The sequence below is a fragment of the Salmo salar genome, chromosome 01, assembly GCF_965601325.2.
Source record: "Salmo salar chromosome 01, fSalSal1, whole genome shotgun sequence".
Lineage (NCBI taxonomy): Eukaryota > Metazoa > Chordata > Actinopteri > Salmoniformes > Salmonidae > Salmo > Salmo salar.
In genome coordinates this window covers 45424094-45447369 of record NC_138291.1, presented here as the reverse complement: position 1 = coordinate 45447369, position 23276 = coordinate 45424094, and the positions used below count along the sequence as shown (strand labels likewise).

The following is a 23276-nucleotide window of genomic DNA, read 5'->3' as shown; positions in this document are numbered from 1 at the left end:
CAGACCCAGGCACAAAAATAGCAAAGGGGCCCTGTGAGGGATTATACAACAGCCCACGTTAAAATACATTTTCTCAAACACAGCATTTACACTTTTTTAGTGTGGGTCCAAAACACAGCAGACAGATACACTTTCTCAGTGTGGAGGCAAAACAATGTTTAAACCCTTCATATACCAAAACGCTGCTTTTACCTGCGACCTGAACACAACAGACAGCAACATTTTCTTAGCTTGAGGTTCAAAACATAGCACAGTTACATTTCTCAGCGGGTCCAGGAGGGAATAGAATAGAATATTCAGCTACACTTTCCCGGTGTGGATCCTTTATACACCAAAAGGGATTCTACCAGGGTCTGGGATCCCTGATTACACTAGTTTGATAACCTGGGATGACCCAAATACACAGGAGACAGACCCAAGTAAAATCAGGGTTCATAGTGAAGTATAGTTAGGGATTTACCCTCCTCATTAGGCCAAAACACAGCAGACACTTACTTTCCCTCTGGGTGATGGGAAACAATTCACTGTGATCACTGACAACTACAAAGACATACAGTACCAGTCAAAAGTTTGAACACACCTACTCATTCAAGGGTTTTTCTTTATTTGGACTATTTTCTACATTGTAGAATAATAGTGAAGACATCAAAATTATGAAATAACACATATGGAATCATGTAGTAACCCAAAAAAGTGTTAAACTAATCAAAATATATTTGAGATTTGAGATTCTTCAAAGTAGCCACCTTTTGCCTGATGACAGCTTTGCAAATGATAGTCCCACTAAAAACACAAATTTGACCTTCGTGTCTTAAAGTATTGATGGATTGTCATTTCTCTTTGCTTATTTGAGCTGTTCTTGCCATAATATGGACTTGGTCATTTACCAAATTTGACCAATCTTCTGTATACCACCCCTACCTTGTCACAACACAACTGATTGGCTCAAACGCATTAAGAAGGAAAGAAATTCCACAAATTAACTTTGAACAATGGAAATGCATTCCAGGTGACTACCTCATGAAGCTGGTTGAGAGAATTCCAAGAGTGTGGAAAGGGTGGCTACTTTGAAGAATCTCAAATATAAAATATATTTTGATTTGTTTAACACTTTTTTGGTTACTACATGATTCCATGTTTGTTATTTCATAGTTTTGACATTTTCACTGTTATTCTACAATGTAGAAAATAGTAAAAATAAAGAAAAACCCTTGAATGAGTAGGTGCGTCCATACATTTGACTGGTACTGTATACCCTCATCATATACAGGTATGCACTTGTACAGTATAAAGAGAGGGTTGCAATTTGAATGCGATTTAATCACTATAGCCTAATACCACTCTTCCACGGTCTGGTTAGCTCCTATGCCATGCTCTCTCCATCTTCCGAACCTGGTGGTTAAACTGTTTGAATTCAGAAGTGGACCAACGACGGTGAAAATGTCCCAAAGCATAATTTGTTGGCTAAAATTAGGACACCAACCGCAAGAGAGAAAACTGTTTTATTATATAGAAGTGCAGCATGCAGCTTGTAAGGTGATGCCAAAGGCACTTTTCCATCCTTGGTTGGGCAATACAGCTCTGTTCCGTTCTGTTCCCTTATCAATGCTTTGTTCAGTCTGAGCTGGCTGTATACTGTGCAGCCTTTATACTACTGCAGTCACATCTACACCCACAGGAAGATTACAATCCACAATCTACGGTCACTGAAATCAGTCATTTTTGAGCATTAATTGTTTATGAACATAACTACAATTTTTTCTTTCATCTTTTAAAAAAGTTATAATTTAAACTGAATTTGATCTACACTTCATGACCAAAAGTATGTGGACACCTTCTCATTGAACATCTTATTCCAAAATCATGGACATTAATATGGCGTTGGTCCCCCCTTTGCTGCTATAACAGCCTCCACTCTTCCAGGAAGGCTTTCCACTAGATGTTGGAACATTGCTGTGGGGACTTGCTTCCATTCAGCCACAAGAGCATTAGTGAAGTCGGGCACTGATGTTGGGCAATTAGGCCTGGCTCGCAGTCGGCGTTCCAATACATCCCCAAAAAATTGTTTAATGGGGTTGAGGTCAAGGCTCTGTGCAGGCTAGTCAAGTTCTTCCACACCAATCTCGACAAACCATTTCTGTATCGACCTCACTTTGTGCACGGGGCATTGTCATGCTGAAACAGGAAAGGGCCTTCCCCAAACTCTTGCCACAAAGTTGGAAGCACAGAATAATCTAGAATGTCATTGTATGCTGTAGCATTAAGATTTCCCTTCAGACCATTAATTCAGACCATTAATCCTCCTCCACCAAACTTTACAGTTGGCACTATGCATTGGGGCAGATAGCGTTCTCCTGGAATCTGCCAAACCCAGATTTGTCCGTCGAACTGCCAGATGGTGATGTGTGATTCATCACTCCAGAGAGCGCGTTTCCACTGCTCCAGAGGCCAATGGCGGCGAGCTTTACACCACTCCAGCTGACGCTTGGCATTGCGATCTTAGGCTTGTGTGGAAACCCATTTCACGCAGCTCCCGATGAACAGTTCTTGTGCTGACGTTGCTTCCAGAGGCAGTTTGGAACTCGGTAGTGAGTGTTGCAACTGAGGACAGACGATTTTCACACGCTTTAGCACTCGGCGGTCCGGTTCTGTGAGCTTGTGTGGCCTACCACTTTGCGGCTGAGCCGTTGTTGGTCCTAGACGTTTCCACTTCACAATAACAGCTCTTACAGTTGACTCGTTGGAAAGGTGGCATCCTATAATGGTGCCACATTGAAAGTCACTGAGCTCTTCAATACGGCTCCTCAACTGCCAGTGTTTGTCTGTGGAGATTGCATGGTTGTGCGATCGATTTTATACACTTGTCAGCAACAGGTGTGGCTGAAATAGCCGAATCCACTCATTTGAATGGGTGTCCACATACTTTTGTATATAGTGTATTTGAACTACTGTGCACAAATCATTACATGTAACATAACTATGGATACAATATGTGCATCTCTGTCATTTGTGTGAATCTTGCCCTTTTAATACAATACAATTATCACAACTATGAATAACTGACCTGCCATGACTCCCCCTCTTCAGTTTCAGTAGGTGGTATTGGGTGAGAACAACTGGATGCTGCTATGAAAAGGAGTCCTTGGTAGGGTTTGCACCAGTTATGTACTGTAGTTAAAAACATTTTAGGAGAGGCTTATTGTTAACATAAAACCTACACAGCATAACAAAGGGTTGCTTACTAAACTTATGTAACAGTTATATGAAAATAATATAAATGCCCTTATCTTTATACATACATTTCACAGTTCTGTCCAGATATTAGGCCTGCGGTGTTTACATTAAATTCCTCTTTTAAAATATACCCATAAAACATCTTACATTTACTCTAAATTAAATGAATCAACATATCAAGAAGAAAAAGCGCCGATATATATGGGACTGCTTTACTAAGTGTAGTACTAGTACATAGAGGGATAATAATTTAGGCTTGAAGCTAAACATGAGTGCACTGCATTGCAGCTAAATCCATTATGCTACCTGTCTGTATTCAGTATCTGGAGGAGCGACACTAAAATGGCTGATACTGTGCAGTGAAGGTCAAGTTGCCAATCTATAAATATAATGCTCTGTCACAAATGGCACCCTACTCCCTATATTGTGCACTACTTTTGACCAGGACCCATATAGGGAATAGGGTACCAGTTGGGACGCACCCATGGTCTGTCCCCTAGACCTTCCACACACACTGCTTGGCATTCCCAATATCTGTGCTCTGTGCACACACACACACACGTTTGTTTTACTATCCTTGTTGATTGATTCCCAAATCCTATTTTCCCTAAACCTTAACCTAACCCTAACCTTAACACCAAATGCCTAACCCTAATTTTAACCCAAACCCTAAAAACCTTTTTCCTTGTGGAGACTGGTAAAATTTCCCAATTTTACAATCCTTGTGAGGATTTCTGGTCCCCACAAGGATAGTAAAACCAAACACACACACACACACACACACACACACACACACACACACACACACACACACTCACACACACACACACACACACAACCCTCTAGTAGTGAGCCAATAATTATATAAGTAATACAGTGCATTTGTATTCAGATCCTTTGACATTTTCCACATTTTGTTACGTTACGGCCTTATTCTAAAATTGATTCAATAGCTTTTTCCCCCTCATCAATCAACACACAATACCCCATAATGACAAAGCAAAAACAGGTTCCTAGAAAATTGTACAAATCTATAAAAATAAAAAAATAAAGAAATATCACATTTACATAAGTATTCAGACCCTTTACTCAGACTTTGCTGAAGCACCTTTGGCAGTGATTACAGCCTCGAGGCTTCTTGGGTATGACGCTACAATCTTGGCACACCTGTATTCGGGGAGTTTCTCCTATTCTTTGCAGATCCTCTCAAGCTCTGTCAGGTTGGATGGGGAGAGTCGCTGCACAGCCACTTTCAGGACTCTCCAGACATGCTCCGAGCACTGGCTAGGCCACTCAAGGACATTCAGAGACTTGCCCGAAGCCACTCCTGTGCTGTCTTGGCTGTGTGCTTAGGGTCGTTGTCCTGTTGAAAGGTGAACCTTCGCCTCAGTCTGATGTCCTGAGCATTCTGGAGCTGGTTTTCATTAAGGACCTCTCTGTACTTTGCTCCGTTAAACTTTCCCTCGATCCTGACTAGTCTCCCAGTCCCAGCAGCTGAACAACATCCCCACAGCATGATGCTGTCACCACCATGCTTCACCATAGGGCTGGTGCCAGGTTTCCTCCAGACGTGACGCTTTGCATTCAGGGTAAAGAGTTCAATCTTGTTTTCATCAGACCAGAAAATCTTGTTTCTCATGGTCTCAGAGTCCTTTAGGTGCCTTTTGGCAAACTCCAAGCAGGCTGTCATGTGCCTTTTACTGAGGAGTGGCTTCTGTCTGGCCACTCTACCATAAAGGCCTGATTGGTAGAGTGCTGCAGAGATGGTTGTCCTTCTGGAAGGTTCTCCCATCTCCACAGAGAAACTCTGGAGCTCTGTCAGAGTGAACATTGAGTTCTTGGTCACCTCCCTGACCAAGGCCCTTCTCCCCGATTGCTCAGTTTGGCTGGGCGGCTAGCTCTAGGAAGAGTCTTGGTGGTTCCAAACTTCTTCCATTTAAGAATGATGGAGGCCACTGTGTTCTTGGGGACCTTCAATGCTATAAAAATGTTTTGATACCCTTCCCAGATCTGTGCCAGATCTGTGCCTCGACACAATTCTGTCTGTCTCTGAGCTCTACGGACAATTCCTTCGACCTCATGGCTTGGTTTTTGCTCTGACATGCACTGTCAGCTGTGGGACCTTATCAAATCAAATTGTATTAGTCACATGGGCTGAATAGAACAGGTGGGCCGAATAGAACACCTTACAGTGAAATGCTTACTTACGAGCCCCTAACCAACAATGCAGTTAAAAGAAATACGGATAAGAATAAGAGATAAAAGTAACAAGTAAAGAGCAGCAGTGAAATAACAATAGCGAGAATATACACAGGGGGGGTACCGATACAGAGTCAATGTGCGGGGGCACCGGTTATTTGAGGTAGCATGTACATGTAGGTAGAGTTATTAAAGTGACTATGCATAGATGACAACAGAGAGTAGCAGTGGTGTAAAGAGGGGTGTGGAGGGGAGGGGCACTGCAAATAGTCTGGGTATCCATTTGACTAGATGTTCATGAGTCTTATGGCTTGGGGGTAGAAGCTGTTTTAGAACTCTCTTGGACCTAGACTTGGCGCTCCGGTGCCGCTTGCCATGCGGTCGCATAGAGAACAGTTTATGACTAGGGTGGCTGGAGTATTTGACAATTTTTAGGGCCTTCCTCTGACACCGCCTGGTGGAGAGGTCCTGGATGGCAGGAAGCTTGGCCCCAGTGATGTACTGGGTCGTTCGCACTACCCTCTGTAGTACCTTGCGGTTGCAGGCCGAGCAGTTGCCATACCAGGCAGTGATGCAACCAGTCAGGATACTCTCGATGGTGCAGCTGTAGAACCTTTTGAGGATCTGAGGACCCATGCCAAATCTTTTCAGTCTCCTGAGGGGGAATAGGTTTTGTCGTGCCCTCTTCACGACTGTCTTTGTGCTTGGACCATGTTAGTTTGTTGGTGATGTGGACACCAAGGAACATGAAGCTCTCAACCTGCTCCACTGCAACCCCGTTGATGCTCTGTCCTCTTTTTCCTGTAGTCCACAATCATCTCCTTTGTCTTGATCACGTTGTCCTGGCACCACACGGTCAGGTCTCTGACCTCCTCCCTATAGGCAGTCTCGTCGTTGTGTCATCTGCAAATTTAATGATGGTGTTGGAGTCGTGCCTGGCCGTGCAGTCATGAGTGAACAAGGAGTACAGGACGGGACTGAGCACACACCCCTGAGGGGTCCCGTGTTGGGGATCAGCGTGGCAGATGTGTTATTACCTACCCTTACCACCTAGGGGCGACCCGTCAGGAAGTCCAGGATCCAGTTGCAGAGGGAGGTGTTTAGTCCCAGGGTCCTTAGCTTATTGATGAGCTTTGAAGGCACTATGGAGTTAAACGCTGAGCTGTAGTCAATGAATAGCATTCTCACATAGGTGTTCCTTTTGTCCAGGTGTGAAAGGGCAGTGTGGAGTGCAATGGAGATTGCATCATCTGTGGATATGTTGGGGCAGTGTGCAAATTGGAGTGGGTCTAGGGTTTCTGGGATGATGGTGTTGATGTGAGCCATGACCAGCCTTTCAAGGCACTTCATGGCTACAGACGTGAGTGCTACGGGTCGGTAGTCGTTTAGGCAAGTTACCCTAGTGTTCTTGGGCCCAGGGACTATGATGGTCTGCTTAAAACATGTTGGTATTACAGACTCAGACAGGGAGAGTTTAAAAATGTAATTGAAGACACTTGCCAGTTGGTCAGCGCATGCTCGCAGTAGACATCCTGGTAATCCGTCTGGCCCTGTGGCCTTGTGAATGTTGACCTGTTTAAAGGTCTTACTCACATCGGCTGCGGAGAGCGTGATCACAGTCTTTCGGAACAGCTGGTGCGCTCATGCATGTTTCAGTGTTATTAGCCTCGAAGCGAGCATAGAAGTAGTTTAGCTCGTCTGGTAGGCTCGTGTCACTGGGCAACTCTCGGCTGTGCTTCCCCTTGTAGTCTGTAATAGTTTGCAAGCCCTGCCACATCCGACGAGTGTCAGAGCCGGTGTAGTACGATTCGATCTTAGTCCTGTATTGATGCTTTGCCACTTTGATTGTTCTAGCAGGATTTCTTATAAGCTTCCGGGTTAGAGTCCCTTATATAGACAGGTGTGTACCTTTCCAAATCATGTCCATCCATTGAATTTACCACAAGATGCACCTGAACTCAATTCCGAGTCTCATAGCAAAAGGGTCTGAATAGTTGTGAATAAGGTGTGTGTGTTTTTTTTTTTATACATTTGCTAAAAAAAATTCTAAACCTGTTTTCACTTTGTCATTATGGGGTATTGTGTGTAGATTGAGGAGGAACACTTATTTAATCCATATGCCTGCAATGGGAGAAAAATAATGAAAAAGGAAGGAGTCTGAAAGAAAGAGAGAAACGATGTTCCACTGGGATTTCCATGGCAACAAAATGCTCATCTCTGCTAAGGTTCCTCATCTTGTTATCAATTTCTCCTAGCCTGGGAGCCAAGGTGTTTGTGCTCTGTTGCCGGTGTCATGCCTGTAGGAGCAGGAAACAGAGCAGTGACAGCCAGGCTCTCAGGCTACTATTCTCCAAGTAAAGGTACAATGTGTTCTACATGTACAACAACAAAAAATGCATGAAATGAAATGTATGCATTCACTACTGTAAGTCGCTCTGGATAAGAGCGTCTGCTAAATGACTAAAATGTAAAAATGTAAAATGAAGTCAGAGGTTTACATACACCTTAGCCAAATACATTTAAACTCAGGTTTCTTAATTCCTGACATTTAATCCTGGTAAAAAATCCCTGTTTTAGGTCGGTTAGGATCACCACTTTATTTTAAGAATGTGAAATGTCAGAATAATAGTAGAGAGAATTATTTATTTCAGCTTTTATTTCTTTCATCCCATTCCCACATTCCTTCCTCATGATGCCATCTATTTTGTGAAGTGCACCAGTCCCTCCTGCAGCAAAGCAACCCCACAACATGATGCTGCCACCCCTGTGCTTCACGGTTGGGATGGTGTTCTTCGGCTTGCAAGCATCCCCCTTCTTCCACCAAACATAAGGATGGTCATTATGACCAAACAGTTCTATATTTGTTTCATCAGACCAGAGGACATTTTTCCAAAAAGTACGATCTTTGTCCCCATGTGCAGTGGAAAACCATAGTCTGGCTTTTTTATGGCGGTTTTGGAGCAGTGGCTTCTTCCTTGCTGAGCGGCCTTTCAGGTTTTGTCGATATAAGACTCGTTTTACTGTTGATATAGATATTTCTGTTCCGGTTTCCTCCAGCATCTTCACAAGGTCCTTTGCTGTTGTTCTGGGATTGATTTGCACTTTTCGCACCAAAGTACATTAATCTCTAGGAGACAGAACACGTCTCCTTCCTGAGCGGTATGACGGCTGCGTGGTTCCATGGTGTTTATACTTGCGTACTATTGTTTGTACAGATGAACGTGGTACCTTCAGGCATTTGGAAATTGCTCCCAATGATGACCCAGACTTGTGGAGGTCTACATTGTTTTTTTCTGAGGTCTTGGCTGTTTTCTTTGGATTTTCCCATGATGTCAAGCAAAGAGGCACTGAGTTTGAAGGTAGGCCTTGAAATACATCCACAGGTACACCTCCAATTGACTCAAAGGAGGTCAATTAGCCTATCAGAAGCTTCTAAAGCCATGACATGATTTTCTGGAATTGTCCAATTTGTTTAAAAGGCACAGTCAACTTAGTGTATGTAAACTTCTGACCCACTGGAATTGTGATACAGTGAATTATAAGTGAAATAATCTGTCTGTAAACAATTGTGGTAAAAATGACTTGTGTCATGCACAAAGTAGATGTCCTAACCGACTTGCCAAAACTATAGTTCGTTAACAAGAAATTTGTGGAGTGGTTGAAAAACGAGTTTTAATGACTCCAACCTGTGTATGTAAACTTGTGTATGTAAACTTCCGACTTCAACTGGACCTTTTCATCTGAGAGGGTTCTTTGGAACCTTCTCTGGATAGAAAAAAAAGTTTATAAAAAGGATTCTACAAAGATCCATAAGGCTTCTTCAACAGAAACAAGCCTTTTAAAAAAAAATATATATGAATGAATAAATCTCTTCATGTCCACTTTCAAGATATGGCTAGATCAGAGAAAACCACATGCAATTGCACTGGCATTCCAAGATGGCTTGCTTTCCTCTCTTGGCATCCTGGCTGGTATCAAATGTCCTCCTTCTCTTGGTGATAAGAGAAAGAACAGATATGACCAGTCTAACATACATTAGCAGTGTGCTTTCTCTTGCGGAACTGGTGTCTCCTATGGTCTAAGTATCCTATCCTGAGAATTAGACCGATGGAACATGAGAACCCCTTGCTCACCCCCTATTTCACGTCATGGAACTTTTTCGTAACAATTCCGGAGAACCTCCCATCTCCACAAGGCACAGGCCAAGCGCGTGCATTACAGATAGGAGCAGACAGACAACATTGAGGCACGTTCAATGCTCACACAGACTGGACATATGGATATCGTTCACAATTGAAGGCTTCGAATTAAGAAATTGTCCTTTTTACTTCAGGAAATTAAATTAAAAGTAGGCTACAACGACTGACAGTTGAAATTAAGCGCATGCTGACCCCAACAAAAAAAGACCGCATAGCCTATACCGAAAATCGGAATACAGGACCTGTGTTGGAATCATGTGTGCTTGACTCGTTCTACACTAGTTCTAATCGTATCCTATTCAAGGTTGCGTTTACAGTCGGGAGAGAAATGCAGTGAATATTTGCCTCCATTCTCTATAGCTGAACGCGCTGGTCTGTCGAATTGTGACATGCATCGGTGCATTAGACATGTTACCACATGTTGCTTGATAGTGGCTGACGGTAGGCAGTAGAGGGGGCTCGCATACCGCTGATCGGCCAAGCATTTGACAGACGATAAACTTTGTTCTCACCAGAAACTGGAAGAGGCTATGCTATGTAAAATTACTGTTTTACAATAACCTGTGGCATTTATGGATACAATTCTGTTGGCAAAAATATATGATAACAGTTAGAGGTTAATTCAATTCAAATGAATTTTATTTATGTAATCTGTAAAGCCAAACAACACAATTAAAACGTATCAAATGCATTCAATTCTTAATAAAAATTACATATGGATTAGCATTAGTCAGTCACAATCCTGAAAACAAAAAAAAATCTGATAAAAGCCTTTGAAATTCACATGTTCAATTTCAGTGCATACAGTATCAATCCCTTATAGAAAAAGTGCAAAAATCATTATGAAAACACCCATCACAAGAATTATTCAAGTAATTTAAAATCAATTTCATTAGCCTTCTTAACTAAAATAAAAAAACAGATTAAACAATTTTGTTCACATTCAGGTTCTATACTGGCCTGAGTTTCAGAATTACCATCAGTTCTCTACAAAGATAGGTCCTCCCCACACACACTTAAAAAAACTCTGGGGCCATTGTGAACTTTTGGTTAGACCATGGTATAAACAATTGGTCTAAAATGGCCAATTGGCTGGGTTGGCCTATGATAAAAGCTAGCAGCTAGCCATTTTAGACCAATGGTTTAAACCATGGTCTTAGCAAAAGTATAGCCCTTCTGTAAAGGAGTGGCACATGATCTGAAAGCTCTTTTACTTCCTCACAGTTATATAAACTGGGTGTGCTCATTTGAATTGACCGGTGCCCCAGGTGGGTGGAGGTTTCACTTCAGGACCATTGGAATGGTCTAAAATATGCAAACTCACCAGGCAATGCAAAACAAATGCACCCATAATTGAGAAGCAAGAAAAAACAGCTAGTCCAACATTGAGGCCCTCCCGCCAGGTCTGCAGTGGCCTAGCACTGCACCCCTCTGCTTAAAACTGGGTCATATTCAGTAGGCACAGAACAGAAGAAAAAGAACAAACAATCTGAACTTGTTCAATAAGAAGCACTTGTTTTTGTTTTCTGTTTAAAAAATGTTTTGCTAATAAACACGACCCTGCATTCTTTCCTATGCGGCACCTGTCAGGCGTAGGGTCCAGGCCCAGTGACATGGCATCTGACTGTAAGTCAGTTGAGGCAAAAACACCTTCAGACCACGAGGCTTCACCGGCTCCCAGTACAGTGGCTTGTGACCAAGCAGCACCACCTGTGCAAATAACAGGTGATCAGAGTGGCAATGCAAATTTGGTAGCTTGTTGTTCTACCAGTCGGTCCTGTTTTCCAGATGTAAAAAAAACCCTGGTGCATTGTTCTCTTTCATCAACTGTCAACCAACACTACCTGGTTGTATATATTTAAATGGACATTCAGTCAGTATATCATACATTTTCTTTTCGCAAATAATAATACAATATTTTCAATCTAATTACACATTCTACATGTGAAAGGTATACAAAAAGTAGCTGTGTGATCCTGTATCTTACCTGAGTCTTTCCTGTAGAAACAACAGGTTCATTCAGAACGACATATCCACTTGGAGGCCAGTCCAGGAGAACTGCATAGATGGCCTTGTCCTGTGGTTTAGCAGTGTACCTATTGGAACGCAGTCAAAAGCAATAATGAGCCGTTTATTAGTGAAAAGCTGTGTCTTTATTATAAGAAATGTTAACTTTGATTTAAACTAGAGGACAAACAAGTTTTGGAACATATGGTTCCTTTAGTGGGCTTATATCGAAAGCCTGTCATGAGAGCGTCTGGTAGGCATACTGTGACCATAGAACATATAGGCCTATCCTTTCTGCCACATGAATCGGGGAACTAAATGACTAGCTAAGAACTGACCAGACGCCAGGGGTGATGCTGTCATTCTGGGATCCTGCTGTGGTGTTAATAATAATAATAATACATTATTATTATTATTAGCTTTAGGAAGCACACTTTAAATCTTGTATTTATTACTGACTTTAAATGCCATTCAAACTTTAAAAAGAGGCAGACTGGTAAGGACTAGGTTGCTTGTTTTTGGTAACATTTATACTTTTTGCAGGAGTAAGTGATGGGATTTCCTCAACATTCTAAAGCTCCCCTTGTTAAAAACTCCCCTTCTTAAGATGTGACTTCCAACACATCTTAACTGACTTGACACAAATCAGCTACTTTGACCACTCCCAACAAGCTAGAAAAACAAACATAAAAGGTAAAACTTGGTACAGTTATCTCTGCTATTCAAATCTTAAAATTAGAACAGAAATATATTCTACCAATCAAACGATACAGCTGTTTAAGTAAAGGCGTCAACTATTTTCTCTCAACTTTTAAACAGAACTGAAAATGTGACCACTTTTCCAACAACTTAGACAGTATGACATATTAGTCTTCTTCTCTGCTTTACAAAATCAGCAATCATATAATATAAATATATTCTACCAAATCAGGAGATACAGCTGTGTTAGTATTATTTCAGTAATCTATTCCCCTCTTTTTATTAAACCTTTGTTTCCTCATATACCTCTCAGAACATAAATGTTTTTAACCCTTTCCACCTTGCATGGATTTTTTGTGGTTTCATTTATCTGCACACAGTGCTTCTGTTGGAAGTAAGCATCATGTGTTGAATTTGCTATCACGTTGAAAGAGCCTGCATGCTGGCTGCTCTGATGAACTCTCCTTTTGCTACGAAGTAATGACTTAAGAACTACAGATGTGTCGTGTAAATCAAATCAAAGTTTGTCACGTGCGCCGAATACAACAGGTGTAGACCTTACAGTGAAATGCTTACTTACAGGCTCTAACCAATAGTGCAAAAAAGGTATTAGGTGAACAATAGGTAGGTAAATAAATAAAAACAACAGTAAAAAGACAGGATATATACAGTAACGAGGCTATAAAAGTAGCGAGGCTACATACAGACACCGGTTAGTCAGGCTGATTGAGGTAGTATGTACATGTAGATATGGTTAAAGTGACTATGCATATATGATGAACAGAGAGTAGCAGTAGCATAAAAGAGGGGTTGGCGGGTGGGACACAATGCAGATAGCCCAGTTAGCCAATGTGCATTGGTTGGTCGGCCCAATTGAGGTAGTATGTACATGAATGTATAGTTAAAGTGATTATGCATATATGATAATCAGGGAGTAGCAGCAGCGTAAAAAGATGGGTTGGGGGGGGGCACACAATGCAAATAGTCTGGGTAGCCAATCAAGTGCTATTTGCATGTGAAAAGGTAATCGAATGCATTTGCTCCATTGTTAACATTTTTGTTGGTGGCCCAGTCTGAGGGTATTGACAGATTAAGAAGTGTGGCTTTAAGCATCCTCATCACAAGCTCCACAAACCCTGCTTGTTTGCCAACTTAACTCTAGAATCTACCCCTCTTGTTAATAAACATGTTTTCTCATATCTCTCAGAACATTAAAAAGTATTTTAAGACTAAACATAGCAATGTGGGGCTCTGGCCTTGTTCTAGGATCCTGAAATGCTGATAAAGCTTTAAGCGTCCTAGCACATTTTACTAGACAGTAAGTTGTAAATAGTATGTAGTACGATTAGTACACAGTATGTAGTTTTAGTAAGTAGTAGGCATGACAGATTTCGGACACAGTCTCTTTACTAGTCTGACAGTTTGTGAAGGAATAGTTATTGCGGTCAAATTGCCACTCCATTTAGGGCAACAACGGCCATTTCCAATTTGTCAAATTTGATAAAACTTGTCAGGATTGTAGAACCCACCAACAGTAACTGTCAATAATATTACACTCAATCTACATACTGATCTACAGACTGAGAAACCAAGATGGCAGCATGTCAGGCTTTGTCTGTGGTAGTGTTTGTAGTCCAGTGTTCATAAGTCAAATTGACCATTTTATCGTGCCTTGACCTAACCCAAAATGTAATTTTTTAAATGTATTGTTGTGCAGCAACAGCGAAAAAGGCCTTTGCTGAACTGCAACGTACCTTTACTATTGTCCAGGCTCAGCGCTGTCAGCTGAAGTCGCTTTTAAATGCTGATAAAAAAAAGTTGATGGTTTTCAGGAAATCTAAGATGAAACTTCCATGTATAGTCACCATGCAGGGCAAGCACATAGAAAGGGCATCAACTTACAAGTACCTGGGTTTCTTGTTACCTGTCTTACTTTTAGGTCTTGTGAAAAAGCTCAATCTCAAGTTGGGTTTTTATTTTCGAAACAAGTCATGTGTTATTACGTATGCTGGACACTGTACCATGGGGCGCTGAGGCTTGTTACAAACGCCAAAGCTCTCACCCATCACGGCACCCTCTATTCGGGAGTGGGCTGGCCTTCCTTACCACTTCGGAGACTAAGTCATTGTTTGACAATTATCGCCTACACTCACAGGACTGTATCTCTTTGATGACAGAGCTGGGTAAAAAAAAGCATTCCAGTACTCTGTGCCCTACCCCCACACATGGAACGAGATACAAAAGGACTTGAAACTACAGGAGCTTGTCTCCTTAAATTATTTTAACGCAAAGGTTAAATCTGTGGTGGAAAAAGATTTGGGAGGCTGTCAACGTTTTGACCCCTAACTGAACCACTCCTCCCAAAACCATGTGCCAAAGTGTTCAACATGTAAACTGATGTTTCTAAACTGTAGTGCTTTGTATTATGTTGTAAATGCTGTAAATGTTGTAAATGCTTTAACCTCAATGAGACTAACCTGGTAAAATAAAAATGTACTATTAGGCCTACCACAGTCAATACTCCAATTTCTGGACTACAGTTACTCAAGGCTACTCTCCCACTTTTATTTAAAATACAAATCACTACTATATCACAAATAGCCTCTAACAATTTAAACTTCTAAACTTCTTCCACTAACATAAAACTACTTCTGGACAGCTGAAGAAAGTCAAAACATTTTCTTCATGAAAAAAAGCCAATTTCTAGTTACTATTATCATTATGAACTTACCAGATGCCAGGTATGATGCTGTCGTTCTGGGCCCTCCATGCGGTGGTGTTGTAGATGGCCTCTCCATTGACCCCCAGCCACTGACCCATCTGCCTCAGACGCTCCTCAAAGATGGGGGCGATGCGTCCGTCATGCGTAGGTCCGACATTCATCAGCAGATTCCCTCCACAGGACACGGTCTCCACCAATGTCTGAATCACGCAAGACACAAGTACGCAGTCATAAAGCCTTTATGACAGCTATAGGAAATATTATAACATCTTCCATAGGCAGGAATGCAGCCGACCCTGCACTGCTCCCAGCAACATTTTGTTGCGTAGTTTAGTTGTGTGGGGCTGGAAAAGTAACCACATTTCAGTCTCCCCTATAACAAAATACATTTCTACTAGTTTCGTACATATTCTACTGTAGTGTACAATTATTGGTCTAGGAGAGAAGAATGAAGCCAAACAAGTCATGCTGTAGAGTAAAGCATTTAGGTTACCCAAAAAACTGTTGTAAAGTGTTATACAAGAAACATACGGGACCAGCAGCATTTCAAAAACAAGTCAAGACTTTAGACTTTGAGTGCACTTTACAGTTAAATTATGCTGTTTATGAGTTATACTAAATCATATGCAAACAGGATTATGACTGATTCAGCTACAAAAAGTATGTTATGGTAGTGGAAGAAGTTTTATTGGGTAGTAAGAGATCTTAAGGATCTGAATCTCCTGTTTACCATAAAATAAAGTGCTTTCAGAACCATTTAAAACTGACCGCCACAAGCTGCTCGATAGTGAAGTAGTCTTTAAGCTGAGCGTTTCTCCTGTAACCCCAGGAACCTTTGTCTATCGAAAAGCAGTTCTCCCATTTGTGTTTGAGCAGGTGTCCGGGCTGGTAGCGATCAGCGCAGGTGTAGTAGCCTCCATGGGTACAGATGCTGCCATAGCCCCAACGATCATTGGTCACCACGGTCTCTCGCACTGGGCTTTGGGGGGGGGGCACATTAAATGAAATCATATCATGACACATGTGATATTTATACCGTTGGTGCATACATCATACTCCATAGCATTAACTGACACATTAAATAGACCTATAAACTTCAAAAAGACATTGGTGTAGATGTTAATACACTTACGGACAGTTTCCCTGGACACTACTGTAATAATTTGTAGTTACACTGTAATAACATGTAACTGGTGTTAAATGCAGTCCGTAATTACAGGAGTGTAACAACGAATGCTTGTTACAAATGTTAAAAAGTTTCCGGTCCCAACGCACCATATTTCAGCCTACGTAAAAAACGTGATAAGTGTAAGCCAATTGAAAACCGACCACCTCATTGACACCTCTGCAATTAAGATCTTGAGTCTGATGCCCAGGCCCAATGGCAAAAAACGGGTTCACATCAAACAAATAAAAAGTTATATAATTTAGTGGTGCAATTGACAATGGGTCAATTACTTTCACCATCAATTAACAATTTTTAGACACATTAATAAAGAGCTATGGTTCAAATTGTGAGATAATCATTCATGCTTGCCAAATTGTAAGCCTATTAAGCGTGGTTGAATAATGGTTTATAAATGCATTTAAAAATGGTCATAAGACAAACTTTTATTCCATCATGTAACCTTGCAAGGGTTTCACTGATGAGGAGCACTCCCTTTGGATGGGATGCATTGGTGCAATTATTTATTTATACCAGGAATTAAGGCATCATGTCAAGATCTGCCCATTTGCGCAACACGCTCAAAATAACGACGACCTCGAACGTGCCTACATGTGTTGACACAGACATGTAACAATGCGAAAAGAACGGCGGTCGAGTAGATGGTCAGTGTGCAAAATCCAGACATCAAAGATTGCCGCGAAAGAAACACATGCGTTGAAGGTCAAAAACCGAAACACAGGAGAGAAAGTTTCCCATGCAATTTGTTTTGCTTTTCTGGATACATTAATTGTGCTAGACGATTTAACATTGGTAGTTAGCTACCGAGGTAAAGACAGATTCAGATTGGATATTCGCCTGTAGTATTCCTTACGTCCACCAACAGCAGTTAGGGACCGTCAACATAGTGACAAATCAAATTTCAATAGCTCTTTAACCTTTACTCCTAAAAAAAAAAAAACTTTCAAAACTGGTTCTAGCAAACCCGATGGCATAAACAAACATTGCACACTTTTTTTGGTCGATATACGTCTCGCACTATTTAAAATTATTTATTTACATTTTTACATTTCAATAGCTCCTTGGTCATGTGACCTACTAACAAACAAGGTTCAGAATGTACAATCAGTGGGCCTACACATTGCACACCCTTTAGTTTGTCCATTTTCATCTCACACGATTTTATATGAATTTGGTAAACATTCTAATTTCAATAGCTCCTTGGTCATGTGACCTACTGGGCTCAAAGAAGGTTCAGAATGTCCACTGATTACCCTTCTATACTGTACACCCTTTAGTTTGTCCATTTTCATCTCACACGATTTTACATACATTTTTCAAACTTTATAATTTCAATAGCTCCTTGGTAATGAGCCCTACTGACCTCAAACTACTTTCAGAATGTCCATGGACTGGCCGAGACGGGCGCCACGAGGCATCCAGTGAGGTAACGCAACTGATCCCGAAGAAGCTGGCTGGATCCCCGGGGAGAGTTCCATTTTCTTTGTGAAGGACAGGGCGGCCTGGAATGGGCCGAGAGAGGGGCCCAAGCCCTGGAAAGCGTTGCGGTTTCGGCGGCGTCCGGTGAGCTTTCCCTGGCCCTTGAAAATCCAGGGGAGAGGGTGTAAATCTCAAGCCGGGCCGTACCCATATCCGCAGCAGGTCTCCAAGGTGAACAGCCTCTGGCATGTTATAACAATGTAGTTAAGGGAAGTTGGCAAAAAAGATCCGTAACTTCGGGATAAGGATTGGCTCTAAGGGCTGGGTCGGTCAGGCTGGGGTGCGAAGCGGGGCTGGGCTCGAGCCGCGGCTGTGGGAGCAGTCGCTCCATCGTCCTCCGCTTGCAACCACTGGAAGTTCGTTGTGAAGCCCATCTCGCGGTCTCTCGTGCGTGGTCTCGCAAGGGGCTGTGTGCAGGGGTTCATCGGGGTGGTGTCCGTCGGCGGGCCGAAGGCAGACTGGTGGGGGAGGGGGGGGGTTGGGTCCGGCGGCGGCAACTCTGGACACGCGCCGGAACCTTCTCGCGGATCTCCCCAGCTACGGCGCTCGCCGGGGAGGTCTCCTCTACGCTCACTAGACTTGAGGCGGAGACTAAACCCATTGGCCCCGCAGTGATAGGGCGTTGCATGGATCTGTCTCATGCCCTACGAAGTGGGGAGAGGTATCTCCAGCTTGTCTGGGGAGGGAGGCCTACATCTAATGTGGGTAGTACCATTCACGGCCATTGATTTGCTGCGGAACCATAAAACGGACGGAAGAAGCCTAGGTTCCAACTGGGCACGGATCACTGAATGTCAACTTGATGAAATTTAACGGTGCGTACCCACCTGCCGCGGTCACACTCAAATCACCCGTGGGGTGACTGTGACCCCCTCATGTCAAAGTGAGGAAAAGGGATGATTATTTTCTGTTGCTTCTTCTGGCACCCGGTCGATGGTGCCGCTAGATACGGCATTGGGTATTTGGTTCTCAAGCCTATAACTATTGCGCTGGCACTTGATATCGATTGGGTGTAAAAACACAGTTAAAGTCTGCTGAAGGTTAGTAGCATCAACTGATGTCCAGTTTGTAAGACAGCAAAGCCTCTGATGATACCACCGGCGTGACTCAAATGGATGTCAATTTGATAATATCTGACCGTAGCATGCTACCCTTCGCGGTCGCACTCAAACCACCTTCGGCGTGGCTGTGACCCCCTCATGTCAAAGTGAGGAAATTCGATGAAGCTGGGGTAAATGGCGGGAGATAATTAAGAGTCTCTTGAGGCATCCAAATTCATCGTCATCTAATTAGTGACGAGCATGAATGGATGAATGAGATTCCCACTGTCCCTACCTACCATCTGGTGAAATCACAGCCAAGGGAACGGGTTTGACGGAATCAGCGGGGAAAGAAGACCCTGTTGAGCTTGCTGCCCCTCTCCTGATGCACACCGCATGTTTTTGGGGAACCTGGTGCTAAATCACTCGTAGACAACCTGATTCTGGGTCAAGGTTTTGTACGTAGCAGAGCAGCTCATTCGCTGCAATCTATTGAAAGTCAGCCCTTGATCCAAGCTTTTGCTCACATTTCCACGTTTATTAGCTTGCGAATGAATGTCCAAATCGTGAAAATAAGACCTGTGCAATGTTGTGCGCAATTTTTCCAACATCGTGACACTTATTTGGAGTCTGTGGTTCAAGTGGTTTGGAAACTATTGAGGTTTGAAAGCGTGAATATCCGTCGAATATCCAACCTGAAACTGTCTTTACCTCGGTTAGTTAGCTAGGGTTTTCTAGCTAGCTAGCTTAGTGTTGGCTAGCTAAAGTTAGCTAAATGTAGCCAGCTAGCAATTGTTTGCTGGCGTTTTTGTTGGGCCTACCAACTAGACTAACTAGCTAATTACTATATACAGAATAGACTTTCCATGCAATCTGTTGATTTTTGGGGGATTAGCTAACTAGCTACTTAAAGCTGGCAAATATGCTATGGTCGCTACTCGCTAGCTAACGTTGCTAGCTAACGTTAGCTGGGCTCGACGCTCATCTTCCCTGAACCTTGATCTCAGGGTATCCGTACCCCAAGGGTATAACGTGACACACCAAGCATGCTAACGTTAACTAGCTAGCTAGCCATTTGTGTCAAGACAAGCACTATTATTGCTAACTGGATAACACAACTAGCTAGGCCTAGCTAGCAATATGCCTCAACTATAAAATGTATAGTGTCTACGCTAAATTGTCATACATTCTCCTTCTCTACCATAGATTCCCACAAGATCTCAGACTCCAGGATGGGAAAATGCTTACAAGAAAAAAAACTGATGAAGATCGTCATCTCTGATGTTAAGATTTCCATTGTTAGAAAGAAAAAGACAATCCCATTTTTCGAAATTAGCTAGCCATCTAGGCTACTCACCATACTATAGGCTACAGATTTGAGTCACCACTAGAATAGCTCTTTTTATGTTATTGAGTAGGCACACACACATGCCTTTGTTTGATCCAATTATTAATCTAACAATAAAATTCCTTATTATTTTGTAAGAAGTGTCAGGTATTTTTACATGTTGCAATTAAGTTGATTAAAGATGAAGCTCATTGTCACGACACCTACGGAAGGTGGCGCCCCTCCTCGCCCGGGCGGCGCTCGGCGGTCGTCGTCGCCGGCCTACTAGCTGCCATCGATTTATGTTTCACGTTCTGTTAGTTAGGCCTAGGTTAGTTGCGCACCTGTTTTGTGTTAGTTGTTAGTGGGGAGGGGTATTTAGGCTAGTTAGTTAGGTTTGTTGTTTGTGCGGGATTGTTCCTTTGTCAGGGTGTGTTTTTCATGTGGTTCTGTATATTTTGGAGTTACGCTATTCCTTTTGGGCTGCGTCCCTGGTTACGTTCTTTTAAGGGTGGTGCGTTACTTTTGCACACCTTGCACTCCATACCTTGCATATTTTCCGTGTGGATATTTTTATTAAATTCATTAACGGAATCTTTCTGTCTCCTGCGCCTGACTCTTCGGCATCCACAAGCCACCCATTGTGACACTCATCTTTTGTTTCTAGGTATTTTCATATGGTAATGAGTAATTATATAGAAATTGACCATAGGTAACTATAAAAAGTTACACTTCACTTTAAATAGCTAAATCCTGGTAAGAACTAACGAAAACCTTGTACTTATGCAGATATTACAGATATGTATTCTGTGGTATATTATTGTGTTTATTTTTTTCACTTGTATGGCGCTTTCAGAAGCTGATGATTAGATTGTCAGAATGGGTAACTTATTTTGAAAGGTACACAATAATTACAAGTAAGGACACCTAGTAATTACCTTGTGTTGTACTAGTGAGTTTATTTTCTCACTTGGATGGTGCTTCAGGAAGCCTTAAAATAAGGGTCAGGATGGATAATGTACTATATAAGTACACATTAAGTACGCCTCAACGTACCTCATTTTAACTAGCTAAATCCTGTGTAATACCTAGTAATTACATTGTACTTTGTAGATATTACATGCACTTTGTGGTGTACTAGTGTGTCTATCCTCCAACTTGGATGGCGCTTCCGGAAGCCTTAAAATAAGGGCCAGGTTGTCAGGATGGGTAATGTACTATACAAGTACACATTAATGACAAGTATCCCTCAAGATACACTTCATTTTAAGAAGCTAAATCCTGTGTAACACCTAGTAATTACATTGTACTTATGCAGATATTACATGTACTCTGTAGTGTACTTGTGGATCACTTGGATGGCAAGGAGGTACACGTTGTTATAATGGGTAACGTATACATTAAATATACGTTTTTTATTATTAGAATCTGGGATGACACCCATACGGTAGGCCCCAGTTAGTAATGTTGACCTATTTCTGATCTGTTTTGTAAACTCAACCAAGTTAACCCAGATGGTAAACTTTTGGGGGGCAAGTCCTAGCAACAACATTTTGAAGAGTGCCCATTCACGGGTAGCTAATTAGAGCCTCCAACCTTTGTAATCTCGGACACCCAGTACATCTGTCCACAAGAGATTACAACCTTGTGACAGTTATTACTGAATCTGATGCAACAATGAAGAAACTAAACACTAAATTGATGAATTTAGTGGAAACTTGTCCATTTGTAACAAGCATTACAGACTGCAATTACCACCAATTACATGTTAATACAGATTAACTATGAGTTATTATAATTAACTACAATACTTGTTACAGTGTAATTACACTAATAAGGACCCCTTAAAATGAAGAGTTACCGAAATTTGCATCAACTGGAAGTGTGCAGATTTTCTGCTTTCTCCAGTTTTGCATTTTGACCCTAGCACCTTCACCAATGTTTTGGGAGTGTGGTAGATTCTGTCTATTATCTCTATGACGGTACCTCTCATTGTATAGCCAAGCCAGGAATCCGGTGCTGTTCCAGTATTTATCAGGAGCATCCCCGTCTCCATCGGACCACAGCAGCTCCGGCTTGTACTTGTTGATGATCTCATAGAGCTCGGGCAGCGTCTTAGTGGTGGGGAAGAGGTTGGTAGTGTACAGGTTGGCAGCGTCCTGCTCGTAAAGCGGGTTAAACCACTCAAACAGAGAGTGGTACAGTCCCAGACGCAGGTCGCTGTTGGCTCTGAGTGCTCCAGCCATTTCTCCAACTAGGTCACGTTTAGGACCCACGTCCACTGCGTTCCAGTTCCAGGAGTTCTCCGAACCCCACAGAGTGAAGCCTGCAGATAGGACAATAACAATAAACCATAAATACATTTTTATAGGCTTAATCTAGTGGAATCATATGTATTACTTTGTTAAAATGGCTACAGCTTATCAGTGGACAATGCATTACACACACACACACACCTTCATGGTGTTTTGTGGTGAGGACAATATATTTTGCCCCGGATGAGGCAAAGATGTCAGTCCATTCTTTGGCATCAAAGAACTCAGCTGTAAACTGTGGGGCAAAGTCTTGATACTTGAAGTCTGGAGGATAGTTCTTCTGCATGAAGTCAACATAGGACTTTATCTTCTGCTTCTGCCAAAACCACCTGGAATAAACATCCACACAAATTATAAAACATATTTTTTTAAATATGGGCTTGGGGAGTGAGGTACAGTTGATCAAAGCATTTAAATTCTTCAGTAATTTATATCATTTATTGAATTGACCACAGCAGGAAATGTAGATTGTGCATTTAAAGTAGGACTAATGATGAAGAAACAGCTTATTACTTTCTGTACTGCACAAAAGTATAGGCTAACAGCTTACCAGAACCACTCGCTACCAAAGCTTGGAACAGAAAACACTCCCCAGTGAATGAATATTCCGAACTTGGCCTGGTCATACCACTCTGGCAAAGGTCGGGAGTCGATGGATTCCCAGGTAGGCTCATATTTACAACTGCATACAGTAATCATCAGGAGCAGTGCGACAGAAATGAGGGCTAACTTTGAAGAAGCCATAACTCCTACGAAGTCAGGTAACAGAAAGCAGTGTTCAGTTGAGTTTTGCAACTAAAATAGCTTGCTGATATCACATGATGCTTCCGTAAATTAATCACATGAGAAAAACAGGAACACCTTTGCTA

General features: G+C 42.1%; 1 protein-coding gene across 1 annotated transcript; it reads right to left on the bottom strand.

Moving 5' to 3' along the window:
* Positions 1-10253: 10253 nt before the first annotated feature.
* On the bottom strand, positions 10254-23265 carry fuca2 (alpha-L-fucosidase 2). Its single transcript, XM_014196691.3, has 7 exons — positions 22958-23265; positions 22549-22736; positions 22079-22418; positions 15829-16039; positions 15070-15260; positions 11620-11728; positions 10254-11342 (listed from the first exon to the last, which is right to left on the bottom strand). Exons 1-7 carry the CDS (start codon positions 23149-23151, stop codon positions 11205-11207), a joined length of 1371 nt encoding a protein of 456 aa, XP_014052166.1. The 5' UTR covers positions 23152-23265; the 3' UTR covers positions 10254-11204.
* Positions 23266-23276: the final 11 nt, after the last annotated feature.